The sequence below is a fragment of the Grampus griseus genome, assembly GCF_964374135.1.
Source record: "Grampus griseus genome assembly, chromosome: 3".
NCBI lineage: Eukaryota > Metazoa > Chordata > Mammalia > Artiodactyla > Delphinidae > Grampus > Grampus griseus.
The window spans coordinates 135,872,150-135,893,437 of record NC_139019.1 but is presented as its reverse complement, the minus strand read 5'-3'; the positions used below and the strand labels follow the sequence as shown (position 1 = coordinate 135,893,437).

Genomic DNA, 21,288 nt, shown 5'->3' with positions numbered 1-21,288 from the left:
TAACCTTTATAATTTCTTTATTAAGAGCCTGCACTTATTGTTTATTCTTAGTTTTCACTTTCACATTTTTTTTAAACTAGATCCTTACTCTATCTACAATTTCCCCTTTCTTCTTTTGCCTTTAATATTTATTTATTTATTTTTGGCTGTGTTGGGTCTTTGTTTCTGTGCGAGAGCTTTCTCTAGTTGCGGCAAGCGGGGGCCACTCTTCATCGCGGTGCGCGGGCCTCTCACTATCGCGGCCTCTCTTGTTGCGGAGCACAGGCTCCAGACGCGCAGGCTCAGCAGTTGTGGCTCACGGGCCTAGTTGCTCCGCGGCATGTGGCATCCTCCCAGATCAAGGCTCGAACCCGTGCCCCCTGCATCGGCAGGCAGATTCTCAACCACTGCGCCACCAGGGAAGCCCCTCACGGTAGTTTTTTAAATTTATTTTTTATATTAAAACTTCTCTTTAAGCACCTATTGAAGCTTATTAAAGCTGATTTAAAAATTTTTTTTCCAGGTGGGTACTTGGGTACCAGTCAGAAACCAAAGGCTCTTTAGTGGCAGCTATTTGTTGTTTGTTTTATACTTGGCATGGCGATTATCCCTTTATATGAAGTATCTTATTTAATGATTCAGTATCTCCAGCAGGTTGGTGCAATTTTTATTCCCAATTTACACATGAGGGTTCCAAGCTTACAGAGTCTGAGGAACATGGCAAAAGTCACCCAGTTGCTAGCTGGATTTGAAACAGATCTGTGAACGTCCAGAAGAATCACAAAAACCAATCAATCTTCTGTGCCATCAGAGGAGCTAATTAAAGGGCGTGCCTTTCCGAAAACAATCAACTCAATTAAAAAGACAATGCCTTCCATCCAGCGGGCCCTCCAAAAAGACTGGTTTTCTCCCAATGTAAGGCGTACAATTTATACCTTGCAGGAGCATAAAAAAATATCCGTTGATTTACTGAGCCTCCTTTAGAATCAGGGACTCGTGAATAATCAAGAGCGGAATTTCTGGCGATTTCGTGGGAACTGTCCGTTTGGAAATCCACCTCCCCATTGCAGGGCCGGTTAAAAAAAAAAAAGAAATAAAAAAACAACCAGGTGGAACCGACGGGAGGTTGGCTAGAACAGCGCACGCGGGAGAGAGAACTTTCTGGGGGCATTCTGCCCGCGCCCTTCACGAGTGGCGCGCGCAGGTGGCGCCGCGGTGCCGGCGCCGCGGTCCCAGCGCTGCCCGCGTGAGTCCGCGGGGTGCCCAGGAGGCCACCCGGCGCCCACGCGAAGGTGAGAGGAAGCTTTCCACTGAGGCGGGGGAGGAGGGCTGACAGGAAACGCAGCCAGCGCCGGCGAAAGAAAGACTCCAGTTCCCAGCCCCCCGCCCCGCGGGGTGCGGGGGCCGGCGGCGCATGCGCGAGGCCCGGCCCCCAATTCCCCCGGCGAGGGAGGAAGGCCCACGGCGGCCCCGAGGCTGCGAGCCGCGGCGGGACCCGAGCGCACGCAGGGGCGCGGCGGTGGCGGGGGCTAGCCGGGCTACGGAGGCGGCAGTCAAGAGCGTGGAGCGCCCAGCGCTAGGGCCCATCCGCGTGCAGGCACCCCAGGGCACAGCCAGCTCGGCCCTGGGCCGGGGGGGCCTGGCGCCCGCAGCCCTCCACGCCCGGAGAGGGATGCGTGAGTTTCGCCCCGGCTGGAGGGCAGGATGTGGGAGCAGGACAAAGGCTGGGCGGCGGGGGAGGAGTTGGGGACGGCGAGCCGGTGGCCGCTGCCTGAGCCCTGGCCTCTGGAGAGCTAGCGAAGTCGGCAACTTTCTCTGTAACTTTTGCAAAAGGGAAGATAAAAATTCTGCAAGTTGTTGCACAGCTCCAGGTCGCCTCAGGTCCCGCGAATAGAGGGGAGGGGGCACTGCAACCTTCCCGGGATGGGAGGCGACCGCCAGCTCCGCTGAGCGGGACAGGAGGGGGCGCCCGGCAGAGACCCCGGCCGAGGACGAGAGAGGATGGGATGCCGGGGGGCGCGCTACGGCCGCTGAAGTTGCCCGTGTCCACACAGGGTGCGCCCTGAGAGCCCGGTAGCCTCGCGTCGCGGCGCTGTAGACTCGATGATGGATGAGCCGTGGTGGGAAGGGCGTGTCGCCTCGGACGTCCACTGCACCCTGCGCGAGAAGGTCAGTCCGTCCCCGCCCTTGTCACTCGCAGGTCTGGGTATTTAAAGTCCCTTTCGCTCTCGACTCCGTATCCTCAGGTCGCTCTGCGTGGGAACTAGGAACTCTCGGTGCTTTTCTTTCCTCCTGCTCTTAGCCTCCTCCTGGGACAGTCGTGAGGTGAGAAACGAGACTGGAGAGCTTAAATTGGTTTTTCTGCTTAGGAGCCCAGAGTTCTCAGACAACTAAACTGTACCCCTTAAGGTGGTATTTCCCATAGTACTGTCACCCGAGATTATTTTAAAGGGTACGTGAATGAACTTAAAAAAAATAATCATCGTGTATTTACTTTAATGTGCAATTTAAAAACATATATATCGAGCAAGTTCTGCATAGGCTAACTGATGATGATTTTCCATATATTGTAACGATGTAGTTCCTTTTAAAATAAATTTAAGTAAAAGTAGTGACTTTACATAAAGAATAATTAGGTAAATGATAGTATAAGGCATACGTAGTTAATGCCCCCACCCCAAATATATCTAGGATGGGACTGAATAAGATTTAAGAAACATTGAAGTAGAGGCTACACAGCACTATTTACAATACTCAGGACATGGAAGCAACCTAATCGACAGATGAATGGATAAAGAAGACGTGGCACATATATACAATGGAATATTACTCGGCCGTAAAAAGAAACGAAATTTGTAGTGAGGTGGATGGACCTAGAGTCTGTCATACAGAGTGAAGTAAGTCAGAAAGAGAAAAACAAATACCGTATGCTAACACGTATATATGGAATCTAAAAAAAAAAAAAGAAAAAATGGTTCTGATGAACCTAGGGGCAGGACCAGGAATAAAGACGCAGACATAGAGAATGGGCTTGAGGACATGGGGGGGAGGGGGAAGCTGGGGCGAAGTGATAGTAGCATCGACATATATCCACTGGTATATATACATATATACCAGATGTAAAATAGATAGCTATGTGGCTAGTGGGAAGCAGCCACATAGCACAGGGAGATCAGCTCGGTGCTTTGTGACCACCTAGAGGGGTGGGATAGGGAGGGCGGGAGGGAGACGCGAGAGGGAGGGGATATGGGGATATATGTATATGTATATGTATAGCTGATTCACTTTGTTACACAGCAGAAACTAACACACCACTGTAAAGCAATTATACTCCGATAAAGATGTTAAAAAATAATAATAATAAATAAATAAAGGAGAGGCTACAAAACTAAGAGAATGTGGGGAGACAACAAACACTCCCCTGCCAGTTTGCCGCTGGTGGCAGAAGGTGGAGGCACCTGAAATGTGATCTCTGCTTTCCCCTCACCTCAAAGGGAGAAGTGCTGATGGGCTCCCGGAAGGTGGAAGAGTCCAGGTGGGTTAGAGATGTGGCCTGTGTGTCTTGTCTCCTGCCCCTGGGTGGTTTGGGGAACAGGTGTGAAATAAAGGTGTGTCTTGGTTTCCTAGGGCTGCTGGGACAAAGTACCATAAACCTGGGGACTTACACAATAAAAATATGCTCTCTCACAGTTCTGGAGGCTAGAAGTCCAAAATCAAGGTGTTGGCAAGGCCATGCTACTCCTTGGCATTCCTTGGCTCGTGAGGCATCACTCCCATCTCTGTCTCTATTGTCACATGGTGTTCTATCTGTATTTTCTCTCCTTATAAGGACACCTGTCATTGGAATAGGGGCTACTTTAATCCAGTGTGACCTCATCTTAATTTAACTAATTACATCTGACAAGACCCTATTTCCAAATAAGACCACATTTTTAGGTTCTGGGTAGACATGAATTCTGGGGGGGACACCATTCAACCCAGTACAGGGAGGGAGAGGTCTTCTTAGTGGATTAGCTGGCTCCCTACACAAACAGGTCTCATCCAGTGCATTTGCACCCGATGTCTATGGAGTTCTGCTTAAAAAGTCACCAGCTTTTCAGGGTTTTTTCCTCATCAGGGGGTAGCTGTCTTCTAGTAAAATTATTTTTTCTTTTTTCCTGTACCTAGTCTATCTCCATCTTGCATTGCTTGTCCGGGCTGTGGCTTTCCTCTGCTCCCCTTGGTCTTCTTCCCAGAACAGAATGGCCCAAGGTGCAAGCATATTTTAGGCATCTGGAGAAGAAATCCAGGTCTTGGTGTTTCAATTAAAAAGCTGGGGCAGTGGGATGGTGGACCAGGCAGTAAGGTCTTGGTCCTTTTCTGGAGGTGGTGGCTAAATAAATTAGTGAGGGCTGCCGTGGAAATTGGGCTTCCTTGTTCATTGTAGGCTCAAGTGGTTGTTAGTTCTGCTCATAGCTTAGGAGGAATGGCTTTGACCTCATTGGTCCTTTCTAGCAGGAAGGATTTCTGAGAGCAGTATAAACTCAACCAGCTCAACTACCTGAGAATCCTCAACCTTTTGTATATAAGCAAGATTGTTCTAATCTCTCTTCCAGCCACTCAGAGGAGCAGGGCAGGCAGTTCCCCAATAATTGTGCCTCACCCATGCCATAATGCCATATTGGTTCACTGTTAGGCTGCCTACCTTGAAGGAGGACGGGTTTGTCCAGGTTTTTCAGGTTAGAGACAGAAAACTCACTGGGTTGATACTCGGGGTCACCTGTGACTTGAAGCTGGTCTTATTAGGGTAAATCCTGGGTTTCTTTTTTTACTTGAAGTATAGTTGATTTACAATGTTGTGTTAGTTTCTGGTGTACAGGAAAGTGATTCAATTATACATACATATACATATTCTTTTTCATATTCTTTTCTGTTATGGTTTGTTACAAGATATTGAATATAGTTGCCTGTGCTATACTGTAGGACCTTGTTGTTTATCTACGCTATAGGTAATAGTTTGCATCTGCTAATTCCAAACTCCTAATTTATCCTTTCCTCACCCTCTTCCCCCTTTGGTAACCATAAGTTTGTTCTCTGTTTCTGTGAGTCTGTTTCTGTTTTGTAAATAAGTTCATTTGTATCATATTTTAGATTCCACATATAAGTGATATATGGTATTTGCCTTTCTCTTTCTGACTTACTTCTTTTAGTATTATAATCTCTATGTTCATCCATGTTGCTGTAAATGACATTATTTCATTCTTTTTTATGGCCAAGTAGTATTCCATTGTATATATATATCACATCTTCTTCATCCATTCATCTGTTGATGGACATTTAGGTTGCTTCCTTGTCTTTGGCTATTGTAAACAGTGCTGCTGTGAACATAGGGGTGCCTGTGTCTTTTCTGTTCATTTCTTTTTTTTTAATTAATTAATATTTTATTTTTGGCTGCGTTGGGTCTTCGTGGCTGCGCACGGGCTTTCTCTGGTTGCTGCAAGCGGGGCTACTCTTCGTTGCTGTGCATAGGCTTCTCGTTGTGGTGGCTTCTCTTGTTGAGGAGCACGGGCTCTAGAGCGCAGGCTCAGTAGTTGTGGCGCATGGGCTTAGTTGCTCCGCGGCATCTGGAATCTTCCCGTACCTGGGATCAAACCCGTGTCCCTTGCATTGGCAGGCAGATTCTTAACGACTGAGCCACCAGGGAAGTACTGCATGTATCTTTTCAAATTAGAATTTTCTCTGGATATATGCCCAGGAGTGGGATTGCTCGATCATGTGGCAACTCTAGTTTAAGTTTTTTGAGGAACCTCCATACTGTTTTCCATAGTGGCTGTACCAATTTACATTCCCACCAACAATGTAGGAGGGTTCCCTTTTCTGTACGCTGGCTCTCCTTGCTTATAATGTCATACTCTTTGTTTGTTGAATGCTGCCAGATGAATACAAAGTGTGTTTCCATCTAGGCTGTTGAATTGTCATCACAGAACCAGGAGCAGTTATCCTCACTTGACTGGTGTAGGAAGCAAGCCTGGGATGACAGAGATAGTGGGAGCCCCCCCCTTTGTCAGATATGAGATTCCAGTATAGTGTTATACTACAGTATATAAAATGTGACACTGGGGAAACAAACCTTGGTGTTGAATGCAAGCTACTAATGGCAGTGAAACCTTGAGGTGCTTATTTAGCCTCTCTAAACCTCTTTAAACCTGGCCCCATCGTTCATTCTTCCCACAACAGGCAGACCCTAGATTGTGTCACTTCTCTGCTTAAAGACCTCTACCGTCATCCCATTGCAGTTATAATTTCCAGTCCTTATCACCACCTCTGTTACCTGACACAGTCCAGCCCTGGCCTGCTCTCCTGCCTTGTCTCCTACCCCATACCATTCTGACCTCCTTTCTCTTCCTTGAATAAGTCAAGCTCCTTCATGCCTCAGGGCCTTTGCACAGGCTGTTGTTCCCTCTATCTGGAGTCTCCTTTTCTCTATAACTGTTCCTCTGTGTCCCTCAATCGAATCATCCTGTTTTGTTTTCTATATAGCGTTTAACGAGTATCTGGGATTATTTTCTGTTTGCTTATTATCTTTTCCCCCACATGAGAATGTACATTCCACAAGAACAAGCCTGTGTTTGTCATGTTCAGTGCGGGGCCGCAGTGTCCAGAACAGAGCCCCCCTCTGCAGAAGGATGAGATGAGTGAATCTTCTTTAATTTCCTCTTCTGTAAACTGGGGGAAATGTTTTCTAGGAATGTTAGGATTCAGTGAGAGAACCTGAGAGCCGTGTGAGGCACGTGGCAGCTACTTGACAGATGCTGTGCTTTTCTATGCTTTTCCACTTAACGACCACTCCGGGGGAGGCTGACAGCCCCTTTTGTGACATGCGTGGCTAGGGTAAGGCTTGGAGTTTGTGACTACCCTCTCTGAGGGGTTCGCGAGTGTGACAGGGTCTTCATATATAATATATATATATATCATATATATGATATATATATGATATATATCTCATATATATGATATCTATATCTCATATATATGATATATATATCATATTATATATATATATATATATATACTTTTTCATATTCTTTTCCACTATGGTTTATTACAAGATATTGAGGGACTTCCCTGGCGGTCCAGTGGTTAAGACTCCACGCTTCCACTGCAGGGGGTGTGGGTTCAGTCCCTGGTCAGGGAACTAACATCTGGCATGCCACGTGGTGCAGTCAAAAAAAAAAAAAAAAAGATACTGAATATAATTCCCTGTGCTCTACAGTAGGTCCTTGTTTATCTATTTTATATGTAGTAGTGTGTATATGTTAATCCCAAACTCCTAATTTATCCCTTCCCACCCACCTTTTCCCTTTGGTAACCGTAAGTTTGTTTTCTACGTCTATGAGTCTGTTTCTGCTTCCTAAATAAATTAACTTGTATCATATTTTAGATTCCGCATATAAGTGATATCATATGGTATTTGTCTTTCTTTCTGTCTTACTTTACTTAGGATGATAATCTCTAGGTCCATTCATGTTGCTGCAAATGGCATTATTTCATTCTTTTTAATGGCTGAGTAATATTCCATTGTATATATATGTACCACATCTTCTTTATCCATTCCTCTGTTGATGGACATTTAGGTTGCTTCCATGTCTTGGCTATTGTAAATAGAGCTGCTGTGACCTTTGGGGTACCTTTTGGACCATGTTTTTCTCCAGATATATGCCCAGGAGTGGGATTGCTGGATCATATGGCGACTCTATTTTTTCATTTTTTAAGGAACCTCCATACTGCATACTGTTTTCCGTAGTGGCTGCACCAACTTACATTCCCACCAACAGTGTAGGAGGATTCCCTTTTATCCATACTCTCTCCAGTATTTATTATTTGTAGACTTTTTAATGGCGGCCATTCTGACCAGTATGAGGTAATACCTCATTGTAGTTTTGATTTGCATTTCTCTAATAATTAGCAATGTTGAGCATCTTTTCATGTGCCTGTTGGCCATCTGTATGTCTTCTTTGGAGAAATGTCTGTTTAGGTCTTCTGGCCAATTTTTGATTGGGTTGTTTGTTTTTTTGTTATTGAGTTGTATGAACTGTTTGTATATTTTGGAAATTAAGACCTTGTAGGTCTTAATTTGTTTTCAAATATTAAATTACTCCTTTGATCATCCTACCTGGCCTTACTGCTTCTGCTGGAGTAGAGCTAGAGCCCTCCTCCTTTGACTACTTTTCTGCTGGGGCTGGGGGTGCCAGTCAGTACAGGGGAGTCAGGATTCTTCCTTATCACACCTGTGCCCTTGAACTTCTTCACTGAACATGGGGGGAGGAGCAGATCATCCCCACCATGCTGGTGGTGACAATGAGGCTGTTGGTGTTTTCCTAGTAACCAGCTGTATGCCCCAAGGAGTGTTCAGATTAGACTGACAGCCACTTTTTTTTTTTTTTTTTTTTGCCAAAAGATGCATCCACCCAAGTTTAAAATTAGCAGGTTCTGGGTACACATGATGAAATTAGGTCATGGGATGGCTGTCAGCTTGAGGGCCAACTTCCTGGTCCTTCAAGCCTCTCTCCCTTCCCCCATGTGTCCTGGCCCCAACCTCATGCTTCTTTCATTGTCCTTGTCACCTGTGTAGTAACTTGTCCTACTCACTAGATTGTGAGCCCCTCGCAGGCATGAGGTGTGTGTGATATCTCGGGATTCCCAGACCAGTGTGATGAGGTGTGGACGGAGGGCAAGGGGTGTCCATCCCTTCACCTGCTGCAGACACAGCCACTGGGGGAGCACAGAATGGAAGGACGAGGCTTAGGTGGACTTGCGGGGGCATGGTGAACGGTGGTGCAGGAATGCTTCCCAGGAACCCTCCGTTGGGTCTTGGGCATGTCCCAGGAGGTGATATTTGTCTTTTTGAAGACAGTAAAATTCCCCCCCACAATCCCACCCCTTGGAAGTAATTTGTTGACATTTTGGTGTAGGTTCTTCTGTTCCTTTGTGTGCCTGTCATCACAATACATTTTTATTTTGGAGTTTTTTTTAGTAAAAATGGAAAATATCTTTTCTCAGAACACTGTTGATTTTGTAGATGTCGTGCTCACATTTCCATATCATTCTTCTCCACCCAACTCCTGATTATTGGACTTTAGCAAAAAATTAGAAACGATTGTGTTTATTTAGAATAGACAATATAAGAACATGGCAAAAAGGAAAAACACCCAGGTTATATGAAAGGGTGGATGGTGAAGAGGCTCTAGTTTTCCTCCCTGAAAGGTACCACTGATCCCAGTTTCTCATGAATCCTTCCAGAGTTGTTCTCTGCATGAACAAACCAACTGTGTGTGTTCTAACACAAGTGGTAGTAGCATTTACACACTTCCCTGTACCATTTGATGTTTTTAAATGTATACAGTTTAATAATTTAAATATTTTTTATGAAACGACCAAACAGAAGCTCCATGACGAGAAGGGATTTTTTTTTTTGGTCTTTTCTGCTCATTGTAACAATAAAGGTATAGTGTAGATACTCAATATATTTGTGTTGAATGAATGAACGAAATATTTCTTTTTGGTAATTTTTTATCCAAATATATACATTTTATTTTATATAAATGTTATCATAGTATATTATAGTTTCATAACAATCTTTTTCTTAACTGCATATACTAAGTAACTTTGTGTGTCATTAACTATTCTTCTGCAGTATCATGCATAATGTTTTATTGTATGGATATACCATGATTTAACTCATTTCTTTGTTAGATACTTAGATGGAGCTGCGTTTTCATTTTTTTAATTGAAGTTAATTTATATACAATACAATGTACAGATCTGAAGTGCATATGCAGTTTCGAGTATGCAGTGAGTTTTGACAAATGTATATACTCATGTAACTACCACCATAGTCAAGATACAGAACATTGCCATCAACCTAGAAAGTTCCCAGGTACCTTTTCTCAGTCACTCACCCCATCATGCTCCCAGCCCCAGGCAATCACTGATCTGCTTTTTTGTCTGTGTGGATTAGTTTGTGTTTTCCAGAGTGTCATATAAATGGAGTTATATGTATGTGCTCTTTTCTGTCTGCCTTTTTTAACTTAGAGATTCACTTTTGAGATTCACTTTTTTTTTTTTTTTTTTGGTGGTACGCGGGCCTCTCACTGTTGTGGCCTCTCCCGTTGCGGAGCACAGGCTCCGGACGCGCAGGCTCAGCAGCCATGGCTCACGGGCCCAGCCCCTCCGCGGCATGTGGGATCTTCCCGGACTGGGACACGAACCCGTGTCCCCTGCATCGGCAGGCGGACTCTCAACCACTGCGCCACCAGGGAAGCCCCTGAGATTCACTTTTGAGAACATTTTTGAGATTCACCTATGTTGTATCTATTAGGAGTTTATTTCTTTTTTATTGCTGAGTAATATTCCACAGTATGTGTATTACATAATTTGTTCATTCATCTCCCTCTTGATGGTCTTTTGGGTCATTTCTCCTGTATCATTTGATTTTACACAGCACTGCAGTGGTAATCCTATTCTTCTGTCTGCGAGGGTGCTCATGAGAATAAATGCCTAAAATGGAATTGCTGGTCTTGGGGTGTGATTTTAAGAACTTTGAGTTTCACCAGTTAATAAATTATCAAAACTTGCACCAGCCTGCACTTGCACCAGTGGTGTGGGAGGGTGTCAGCTTCCCAGTAACTTTGCTAACCCTGGATATTAGCCTTTAAAAAAAAAGAAAAGTCCATGCCGGGCTTCCCTCGTGGCTCAGAGGTTAAGAATCTACCTGCCAGTGCAGGGGACACGGGTTCAAGCCCTGGTCCGGGAAGATCCCACATGCTGCAGAGCAACTAAGCTCGTGCACCACAACTACTGAGCCTGCGCTCTAGAGCCTGCGAGCCACAACTACTGAAGCCCGTGCGCCTAGAGCCCATGCTCTGCAACAAGAGAAGCCACCTCAGTGAGAAGCCCACACACCGCAATGGAGAGCAGCCCCCGCTCACTGCAACTAGAGAAAGCCGACACGCAGCAACAAAGACCCAACGCAGCCAAAAATAAATAAAATAAATAAACTTATTTTAAAAAAAATTCCATGCCATTTCAGTAGGTCAAAATGGTGTCCCTTGGCTATGTTTAAAAGAATCAGGAACCCAGAGTGGGAAAAGCGCTAACGGATGGAAAGGAAGGGGTAGAGAACTCTGAATACTTTCCAGGATCTGGGGAGGCCCATATGCAGCAGGGAACTAGCCTGAGACCTGTGTCAGGCTGGGTGAGGGCTGCTGACCTTCGGCCCTGGCCAGAAAACTCCCCAGGCTCCCTCTGAGCCCCATTGTTGCAGTGTGTGCTTCCCTCTACCCCCAAGTGGCAGTTACTTGGAAACTTGAATCTTGAGGCGGAATTTGAATTGTCCTGCGGCACTGGCTCCCTTGCAAGGTCACTGGAGCAGATGGTACCAGGGCCTGGGCCTTCTTTGTGGTAGGGACATCTCCCCTGGTAGCACCAGCTACTTACTTAGTCCAAAAACAGTCATCCATTGACTTGCGTGGGTGGGTTGGGATGACAAGGAGTGAGGTGGATTGTAAGAACAGAGAAAAGCATCAGGAATTGGATGGATTCAGTTATTGTAAGGAAAACTTGGAGAAAACCTAAATGCCCATCAGAGGGGAATTGGTTTCACTGTGGTTCATGCATACACTAAACTAGGTGGAGTTATCAAATATGATGAGGTAGATAACTTTCTGCTTAATAACAATTAATTTCCTGATCCTTGTAAAAAAAAAAATGCAAGTAACTCAGTACTGCTGACTCTTTGGAGTGCACCACTGTGTTTTCCTTTTTATTATAGAAATTTTAAAAGATACACAAAAGTAGAAAGAAAAGTGGAATGAATCCCCATGTACCCTCTACCCAGCTTCAGTACCTGTTTCATCTTCCCCAGACAGCATGTCATTTCACCCATAAATATCTACTAAGCAATAAAAACCTCTTTTTTTGACATAACAACTATGCCATTATTACAAAACTCACCGTCATTCATTAATAATCTATTGCTCAGTCCATAATTCAGTTCTCACAGCTGTCTCAGAAATGGCATTTATAGTTGCATTGTTCAAAATCACAATCCAGATAAGATCCATGCATTATATTTTTTTAATTGAATGTAAGTTTCTTTAAATTCTATAGTGCTTTATAATTTTCAAAAGTTTCACATACATGATTTCATATAATCCTGTAATAACCCTTTTTTTAAATCCCCTGCTTCTATATTGTCCCACCCCCTTTCCCTCTCCCCACTGGTAACCACTAGTTTGTTCTCTATATCTGTAAGTCTGCTTTTTTGTTATATTCACTAGTCTGTTGTATTTTTTAGGTTCCACATATGATATCATACAGTATTTGTCTTTCTCTGTCTGACTTATTTCACTTACCATAATGCCCTCCAAGTCCATCCATGTTGCTGCAAATGGCAAAATTTCATTCTTTTTTATGGCTGAGTAGTATTCCGTTGTATATATGTACCACATCTTCTTTATCCATTCATCTGTTGAAGGACACTTAGGTTGCTCCCATACCTTGGCAATTGTAAATAACACTGCTATGAACATGGAGGTACCTGTATCTTTTTGAATTAGTGTTTCTGTTTTTTGGGTTTTGTTTTTCCACATATATACCCAGGAGTGGAATTGCTGGGTTATATGGTAGTTCTGGTTTTAGTTTTTTGGGAAATCTCATACTGTTCTCCACAGTGGCTGCACCGATTTGCATTCCCACAAACAGTGTAGGTGGGTTCTCTTTTCTCCACATTCTTGCCAACATTTGTTATTTGTGCTCTTTTGATGATGGCCATTCTACAGGTGTGAGGTGATAATCTATTTCGTTGTGGTTTTCATTTACATTTCCCTGATGATTAGTGATGTTGAGTGTCTTTTCATGTGCCTGTTGGCCATCTTCATTTCCTCTTTGGAAAAATGTCTGTTCAGTTCTTCTGCCCATTTTTTAATTGGATTGTTTGTTTCTTTGATGTTGAGTTGTATGAGCTGTTTATATATGTTGGATATTAACCCCTTATCAGTCATATCATTTGCAAATATCTTGTATTCAGTAGGTTTTTAAAAAATTACTCTTAAGTCTTTTATTCTGTAATGGTTTCCCTGTCTCCCAGCTCCTTAAAATTGTTTTTTTCATGCCATTGGGTTTTGGAGAAACCAGGTCATTTGTCCTGAGGGACACCCCCTGTTCTTAATTTGGCCTATTACTTCCTCATGGTATCCTTAACTTGCGTTCACTGTTAACAGTTTGGCTTGTATACTTCCCTACTCTGTGGGACTAGAATATGCTGCAATCTCCTTGTTCTCTAGTTGGCCGTCAAACATCACTTCCTCAGAGGAACCTTCTCCCACTCGCACACAAGGTCAGTCTGCACCCCTGTGACGTTCTCAGACTACCCTCGATTATGCCTTCAGCACCCAGCATGACTTGTAATTGTACACTTCTTAGTGGGATTGTTCCTGGACGGCAGGTGCGTGAGAGCAGGCTGGGGCCGTGTTTCCCCAGTTCTGAGCAGAGTAGCCACAAGCCCCTTGGTGTGTGCTCATCATGGATGCCTGGTCTGGGCTCTGAGCCTTACAGCCCACACACACATCGCCTTCCTGGACCTCACTGTCTGGTGGAGTAGGTAGCACGGCTGCCAGTAACTCCATCTACTGGGAGAGAAACAGCCTCCAAGGGCTTCAGCACTTGGCCAAGGCTCCCGTTAAGTGGGGGAGCTGGGACCTTAAAACCTCGCAGTCTGCTGTCCGGAGTCTGACTTTGAAAAAGCAGAGGAGTCGCACGCAGCCTTGAAGGCAGCGATGTGTAACAGGGACTTCCCCTCAGCGGCGGTTCCACCCCGGGGCGAGTGGTACAGAGCTGTTGGCTCTGAGTGGAAATCTCTTTTTGGTCTCTTCTTTTGTGTTAACTTTCTGTTTTGAAGTATTATCAAACTTAGCAGAGTTGCCAGCACAGTACACAGTTGTAAACACTTTAACACATTTGCCTTATCATCCCCTTTTTCTGTCAGGTGGTTTCTTTCCCCTCTTGGACCAAGATGCAGACATAATACTCCATTATCCCTTAATATTTCAGGGTTTATCTTGCATGGTTACTTTTAAGATGGGCCATAAAGCACTTTCTGGGGGAACTTGAGTCAAACCCCTAGCGACACCTTCCCAGGTAGGAATCCTACCTGGAAGGCTGGTTCAGGTGAAGGGGATTCAGCATTTGGATCAGGAGGGAGGAAGCCGGGTGGCCACAGGTGGCCTGGCCGTGAATCTGGGAAGGCAGAGTTCTGGCTCATTTCCTTGGACCATCCCCGTGGCTTATTGGCAGACGGCTTCTTCATTAGGCAGTCATTTACTGAACCCCGTGTATGACCTGCAGACCCTAAGAGGCTCTCCCAGGAGATACCACAGCCCCAAGCCCCACTCCGGTCCTGGGGGTTGGGAGAGGGGGGTGTTCTTAGCACAGCTGAGGCTAATCATCTCAAACCACTTCTGGCCATTCTATTTGTTAATGGTCGTAAAAGCCAGTGAAATGTAGCAATGCTATTCCCCGTTAATGGGTGTTTGTTGTGTGCTCGACAGTATGTTCCCTCCTGTTATCTAAATCCTCCGGCAACCCCCTCTAGTAAGTACTAAATTTTCCTCATTTTATCCCCACTTTCCAGACGAGCCTGCTAAAGTACAGAGAGTTAAATAACTTCCCCAACGTCATACAGCAGGTAGATGGCAGAGCCAAGATTTGAACCCAGGCAACCTGGCTCCAAAGCACACACTCTATTTTTTTTTTTTTTTTTTTGTGGTACGCGGGCCTCTCACTGTCGCGGCCCCTCCCGTTGCGGAGCACAGGCTCCGGATGCGCAGGCTCAGCGGCCATGGCTCACGGGCCCAGCCGCTCCGTGGCACGTGGGATCCTCCCGGACCGGGGCACGAACCCATGTCCCCCGCATCGGCAGGCGGACTCTCAAGCACTGCGCCACCAGGGAAGCCCCAAAGCACACACTCTTAACCACTGTACCAGCGGTGACACCCCATTGCCTAGGGAAGTGTGAAGAGCTTCCAAGAGAAGGTGAGATGTGGAGGAAGTTCATCTACCAGGGCTCAGGGCCGTGTGTGATCGTCGCACATCAGTGACCTGCCAGGGGCGGTCTGGTGAGTAGGGGAGGAGGGGGAGATGGACCGGGAGCATTGGCTCTGGGATGCAGATCTCCGTAGGTGTTTACACTTATCCTGAGACACATGGAGAGCTGTGAGGAGCGAGGGCTGAATCACTGGAAAATGACCTTGGCCTTGGAGACCTGGGTGTTAGTAATGATCCAAGGAGGTGGCTTCTGAACCAGGGCAGGAAGTGGGGAGACTTGAGAGTTTTAGGAAATAGGGTCAAAAGGACTAGTTAACAAACAGTGAAAGATTTCATGTTTCTTACTTGTTGGAACAAAGAGATTTTCCATTGTTGAGGGACTGGCCTTTTTCATGATGAGCAGTGTTCTTAGAAAGCTCCTTCCAGCAATTAATTGCTAGTTTCTGTGTAATCTTTCAAGACTCCCACTGCCCTCTAAATTAAGGGAGTAGGTGTTTATTGGGCACAGTATGCCAGACGTTGTTGAATGTTTGTTGCATATTATCTTATTTGATAATTAAAGTTGCCTTAATGTCCTGATCAAGCAAGGCACTAGTAGTTCTTGCACATCGGCGCAGGTTCATTCTTGCATTCAACACATGTTTTTTAGCAGCCGACCACATGCCACACACTGCTAGCTACTGGGGATATAAGTGATGAACAAAACAAAATTGTCTTCACGGAGCTTATAGTCAAGCATCAGGCTCACATGAAGTGCTTGTAAAGCATATTTAGGTGCCCAACTCCATCCCAGGACGTCTGATTCAGTAAGTCAGGAAATGGGGAGTGTAATAGATTCCTAGGGCTGCCTCAAACTGGGTGACTTAAAACAACAGAAGTTTATTCCCTCACAGTTCTAGAGGCCCGAAGTTTGAAATCGAGGTGTCTGCAGGGCCGTGATCCCTCCAAAGGCTCGCAGGGAGGATCTTTCCTTGTTTCTTCCAACATCTGGTGGTTGCCGGCCACCCTGCGCGTTCCTTGGCGTGTAGCTGCATCCCTCCGTTCTCTGCTTCCATCCTCACCTGGCCCTCTGCATGTGTTTGTCTTTGCCTGGTCTTCCCTTTGTATGTCTGTGCGTCTCTGTTTTCTCTTCCTATAAGGACACCAGTCATTGGATTAGGCTCCACACTAATCCAATGTGACCTCATTTTAACTTGATTGCATCTGTAAAGACTGTTTCCAAATAAGGTCACATTCTGAGGTTTTGGGTGGACATGAAACTGGGTGAAACGCTATCCAACTCAGGACCTGGGGGCAGCCTCCATGTTTCAGTAGATCCCCAGGAGATTCCAGTGCCTGTGATCAACTGACCACAGTTGCAGAAACCCAGGTCAGCAAGGGACTGGAGTCCCAGCTGGAGTGACCGGGGGTTAGTGGTGGTGGTTACCCTAACTGACTCGTTTTGGGCTGCATGGTAGGGTCTGGGTGCCCAGGAGAATCCATCAGAAGGAATCTGGAAACTGGGGAGGGGAGCTGGAAGTGTGGAGTGAAGAGCTTTTGAGACCACAGCGTAGGAATGGTGACCCAGGGGAACAGGAAGAGAGAGTCCAGGGTTGGACCTGTTGCAGAGAACCACCGTAGAAGGGGGCACATCATGACCCCTCCCCCAGGTGATGGAGGGTGTGGGAGAATGAGGGGCACCCCCAGTCGAGAAGGTGTGGGGCGTGGTCATATCAGGAAGCTGCTGAATGGAAGGACTCTGGGGGCGTTTAATAAAAAGGTTCTGGGTGTTTTCGGTTCTGGGAATGAGGAGGTGTGTTTGGAGCTGGCCTTCCTGCCATTTGCAGAGTTCAGGGGGCCCGGGAGAGATGGGGTGGCTGGGGGTGACCTTTCTCTCTGCTGGAAGGAAGCTGCAGGCCAGATATCAGCAGGAGAGGATGTCACCAGCATTGTTGGCTTCATGTACTGCAAGCCACCCTCTCGAGAATGTTGAAATAGTGTTCCCGCAGAGAAGTTGATTCTTTACGGAAAATGTCTCCTCGGGGTTTATGAAGCAATCGGGCAAGAGAGGAAGGGAGGGTGAGTGATCCTCCGGCTTTGCAGGGCCTCCCAGGTCTGTGGTGTGTCCTCCTGAGGCCTCTGAAGAACCAACCCACCTCGTCCCCTTTTTCCCTTTCAATTTGCATGTCTCCACTTCCTGTTGGTCACCTTGGTTACCCATGGCGTTTCTTCACGTCTTGCTGCTCTTTGTTCTCAGGCCGACTCAACCCCTGGAGCTGTTTCCCAAGCAGCTGGCCCAGAGCCTGGAGGCCCAGCCTCCCTCGGGAGGTAGCCGTTGGCAGCGGGGAGGATGAGCATGGTGGGAAGCACGGGAGGAGACCCAGAGTGGTTTTCTTTCAGTGGCTGGTGTGGGAGAGCAGCTCAGCCGTGCTCCGCACCTTGGGCTGTATGAAGCAATTGTCACACTCAAAGCAATGTCACACCCCGGGCCCGGCCAGCTCCTCTGATGTCCAAGCCAGGATTTGCCACTAACCCGGAATGTGGCCTTGGCCACTGAACTTCTGTGCCTCAGTCTCCTGGGTACTATTGTTAGTGGCAATACCTCTGCCCGGGCCCATGTCAAGAGGGTGGGTGTTGGGATGGAGAGCCTATTTAGGGTTAAATTGTCGGGGGTGTCTGTGTGCAGAGAAACAGTGTCAGAAGGGCATATATCGACACTCATACATACTCACAGTTATCTCCTGGTGGAGAGATTGCTGGTGATTTAAATTTTCTTTGTATTCATCGTATTTTCTCCAATTTCTGTAGTGATGAGATATTTTATAATCAGTTAACTATAGCATTATTTTGGAAGGAAAACACAAACCTAAACTATCCCATGGGGACTCCAAAACATAGTGTTAAGATCACGGAGTCAGAAAGCCCAGATTCACATCCGTCATTTATTTTATTTTATTTATTTATTTATTTTTGCGGTACGCGGGCCTCTCACTGCTGCGACCTCTCCCGTTGTGGAGCACAGGCTCCAGACGCGCAGGCTCAGCGGCCATGGCTCACGGGCCCAGCCGCTCTGCAGCGTGTAGGATCCTCCCGGACCGGGGCACGAACCCGTGTCCCCTGCATCGGCAGGCGGACTCTCAACCACTGCGCCACCAGGGAAGCCCACATCCGTCCTTTATTAACTAGGAGCCCTTCGGCAGGTTACTTAGCCTCTCTGAGCCATCCTTGTCTGGAATACTGGCATGCTGACGATCCCCATCTCCTGGGCCTGTTGGAGGATGAGAGGACAAAATGCATGGGATGCAGTGTCTGGCAAATGACATAGAAGCTTTCCAATTATAAATATGATACGTATATATAAAATGGTATGTATAATATGATACATACATATAAGCTTTCAAATTATAAATATGATACATTCATCATAATGAGCAAGTCCAGATACTCGTGAAGACCAGAGGGGAGGTATAAAGCTCAGGGAGCTGAATTCCAGGGGAAAGAGAAAGCTCTGTCCTTGCCTTGGGCTGACATGTGCCTCAGTCTATCCAGTAGCAACAGAGGGTAACCAAGGAGGAACCAGGTCTGTGGTTTACGGAGAATTGGGAGCTGCCAAAGTTATAAATATATATATATATATATATATATATATATATATATATATATATATATATATATAAAAGAGATGGGACGGGGCAGGAGATTTAATCTTGGGCCCAGTCCCTGGACCCCTCAAGGCAGGGCAGCCAGCACTTGGCTGCCCGGGGCTTCTGTGGCTGGCGTCTGTGGCCTCTTGTGCCCCTCCTAGGCTCCTAATACCACAGCCATGTGGAAATTCTTACCAGGGGCCATTCTTCAGGTGGAAGCTGGGGTTTTTAATCTCAGCAAGCTTTTCAGTTAATCTCTTGATTTCGAATCATCACATTATTAGGCAGTGAGCCAAGGATTTTCACCAGAGTCTTGCCTTGCAGATGCGCCGGGGTTTCATTTTCCCCAGCACACCGGGGCCCAGCTGCCGGCACCCTAAAGCACCATTTCACAGAACAAGCTCTCTGGGATGTTGTTAGTCTGCCCCTGAAAAAGGACAGCAGGTGGTAGTGGTCTGTGGATAAATAAATTTAACCTAGCGTTTCTCAAGACTATGTAAGTTTTTTCCTGAACAAATGTTTCAGGGCCTCTAATGGGCTAATGTGTATGTAGTGTTTCCCAAACTAATGGCCCAGAGAACTCTTTTTTCAGGGGCTGGGGTGTCAGGGAACACATGCTGGGAAGCATTACCTTTGGGATGATCAAGTGTGGAGGGCATAATTTATGATTCTTAAAGCTCCCAGCCCTCTGTAAACACTGACCTTCTTCCTCCTCGGTCACCCTGTGTTGCTGTTGAGTAGACTGAGGCACACACCACCCCAAGGCAAGGACAGCTTTCTCTTCCCCTGGAATTCAGCATTTCCCCCACCCCACCCCCCATCCTCACACTGCCAGGCTTTGTGGGTAGTTGGAATTGCTCAACTAGATGAATAATTTTATTCAACCTGAGATCAGGAGCAACTCATTTTTTCTTACCTTTTCATTTCAAGTATTTGCGGTTCCCCAAATTTGGAGATTTGGGTAAGTATTGAGTATCTCTTTTGTGTCAGGTGCTAGGGTCACAGAGCCGAACAAGATGAACCCAGTCCCTGCCCTCCTGATGCCCAGTCAGGGGTGAAGAAGGTGGTGCTTGTATGGGGGGAGGGAGGGAGGGGTGGATGGAGGGATGGATGGATGGATGGCTGGAAAGTCCTGGATGCTCGGGGACTGACAGGGGCATGACCAGGGAACACTTTTCAGAAGTGACTTTTAAGCAGAGATCGGAAGAAAGAGTGGGTTAATAGTCAATTAGAAAGTAACACAGTGCAGGACACCAAGGGGTCAAATGAAGACTTCCCTTTCTCCCCTAATATGAGAAACCAGGGGTGACTGGCTGAACTTTCACAGTACGCATGACCTTCAGAGCCCTCTGAGGTAAGCCTTCAAATGCCGGCAGAGGCTGTTTGTGAGGGGCACACACTGAATTTTCTTCCCCGTCTCTCCTGCAACAGTGATGGGCTGGGGTCCTGGCTACGGGCTCAGGGTCTGTTGAAGTGCACTTGGGGCTGGCCTTGCCCATGTTGCCACGCACATCTGAGCCCAGCATAGGTGCAGCCCATGTTCCCACGCACATCTGAGCCCAGCATAGGTGACCTTGACCTCTGCCAAGGTCAGCACCTCGGTGCTGGGGGGAGGGGAGGGGGAAGCATGGAAACCTCCAAAGCCTCTACAGGTGGCCCTGCTGCCTCTGTGTGTAGCTCGGTTTGGGGCTTCATGTGGGTCATGATTCGCTTGTCCCTGGCCTCTCTTGGAGCCCTGCACCTCTCAGGAAGTCCTCTTTCTGCTTTGAAAGCCTCAGGCAGAGCCCTTAGGCAGCAAGGAGAGTGTTTCTAAAGGACTCAAGCCTGTCTTGACACCTACCGCCTTCCTCTCCCCCAAAATGGCACCTCTGGTATCCCTGGGGTTTCCCACTCGGGGGCTGTTCCCCCACCCCGTTGGTTACCCCAGGGAAGGGTGCAGGACCAGGTAAGGGAGACTCGGGGGGAGGAGGTTAGAGAAGGCCCCAGGTGGAGGGAAGTTCCCCCAGTTGGTGTTTGCTTGGGTCGCACCTGTGTTCATCACAGAACACTCCATTCATTCATTCATACATTCATGCCCTCATTCAACAGATACTCATTCGCCCTCACTGTGTGCCGGGTACCAGGGGTACAACCAAGACCTGGAAAAAGGTGGCTCCCTCCCTCCCGGAGATCACATTGTGGGTGGTAGGGGCAGGGCGGGGGCGACAGATGGAACACTTGAGTCAGCAGTAACTGCTGATTGTAGGGCTGCTGCAGCAGAGGGGGGTCAGGGAAGGCCTCTCAGACGACACCCGAAGGAAGATAGGAGATACAGCCCAAATGTCCAGAATCGGGGGTCTGGTTAAGTCACAGCACAACCTCACAATGAAACTCTAGGCAGCCATTGAAACCACAGATTCCTGTGAAAGGGACGTGCTTGTAGATGAGGCTCCTGTTCTGTGAAAGTTTGCACAGAGAAACATCCGAAGAATCCGTGTGAAACTTAATAGTACTTCTCGCTGCACCAGGGATTATCAGTGATATTTGTTATTCTTTTTTACTTTAGAAAATGTATCAGTGAGCACATAATTTATAATTAGTAAAAAGAAGAAACAAGGAAAAACAC

General features: G+C 46.7%; 1 protein-coding gene across 1 annotated transcript in view; it reads left to right on the top strand.

Annotated features, from left to right (window-relative positions):
- Positions 1–1,393: 1,393 nt before the first annotated feature.
- Positions 1,394–21,288, top strand: part of CCNJL (cyclin J like) — a gene marked incomplete at its 5' end in the record, with an annotated part of 48,550 nt that continues 28,655 nt past the window's right edge. Inside the window, 5 exon segments of the mRNA XM_082651282.1 lie at positions 1,394–1,510; positions 1,512–1,556; positions 1,560–1,631; positions 1,633–1,655; positions 2,034–2,148. Of these exon segments, the coding sequence (XP_082507408.1) occupies positions 1,394–1,510; positions 1,512–1,556; positions 1,560–1,631; positions 1,633–1,655; positions 2,034–2,148 (372 nt within the window).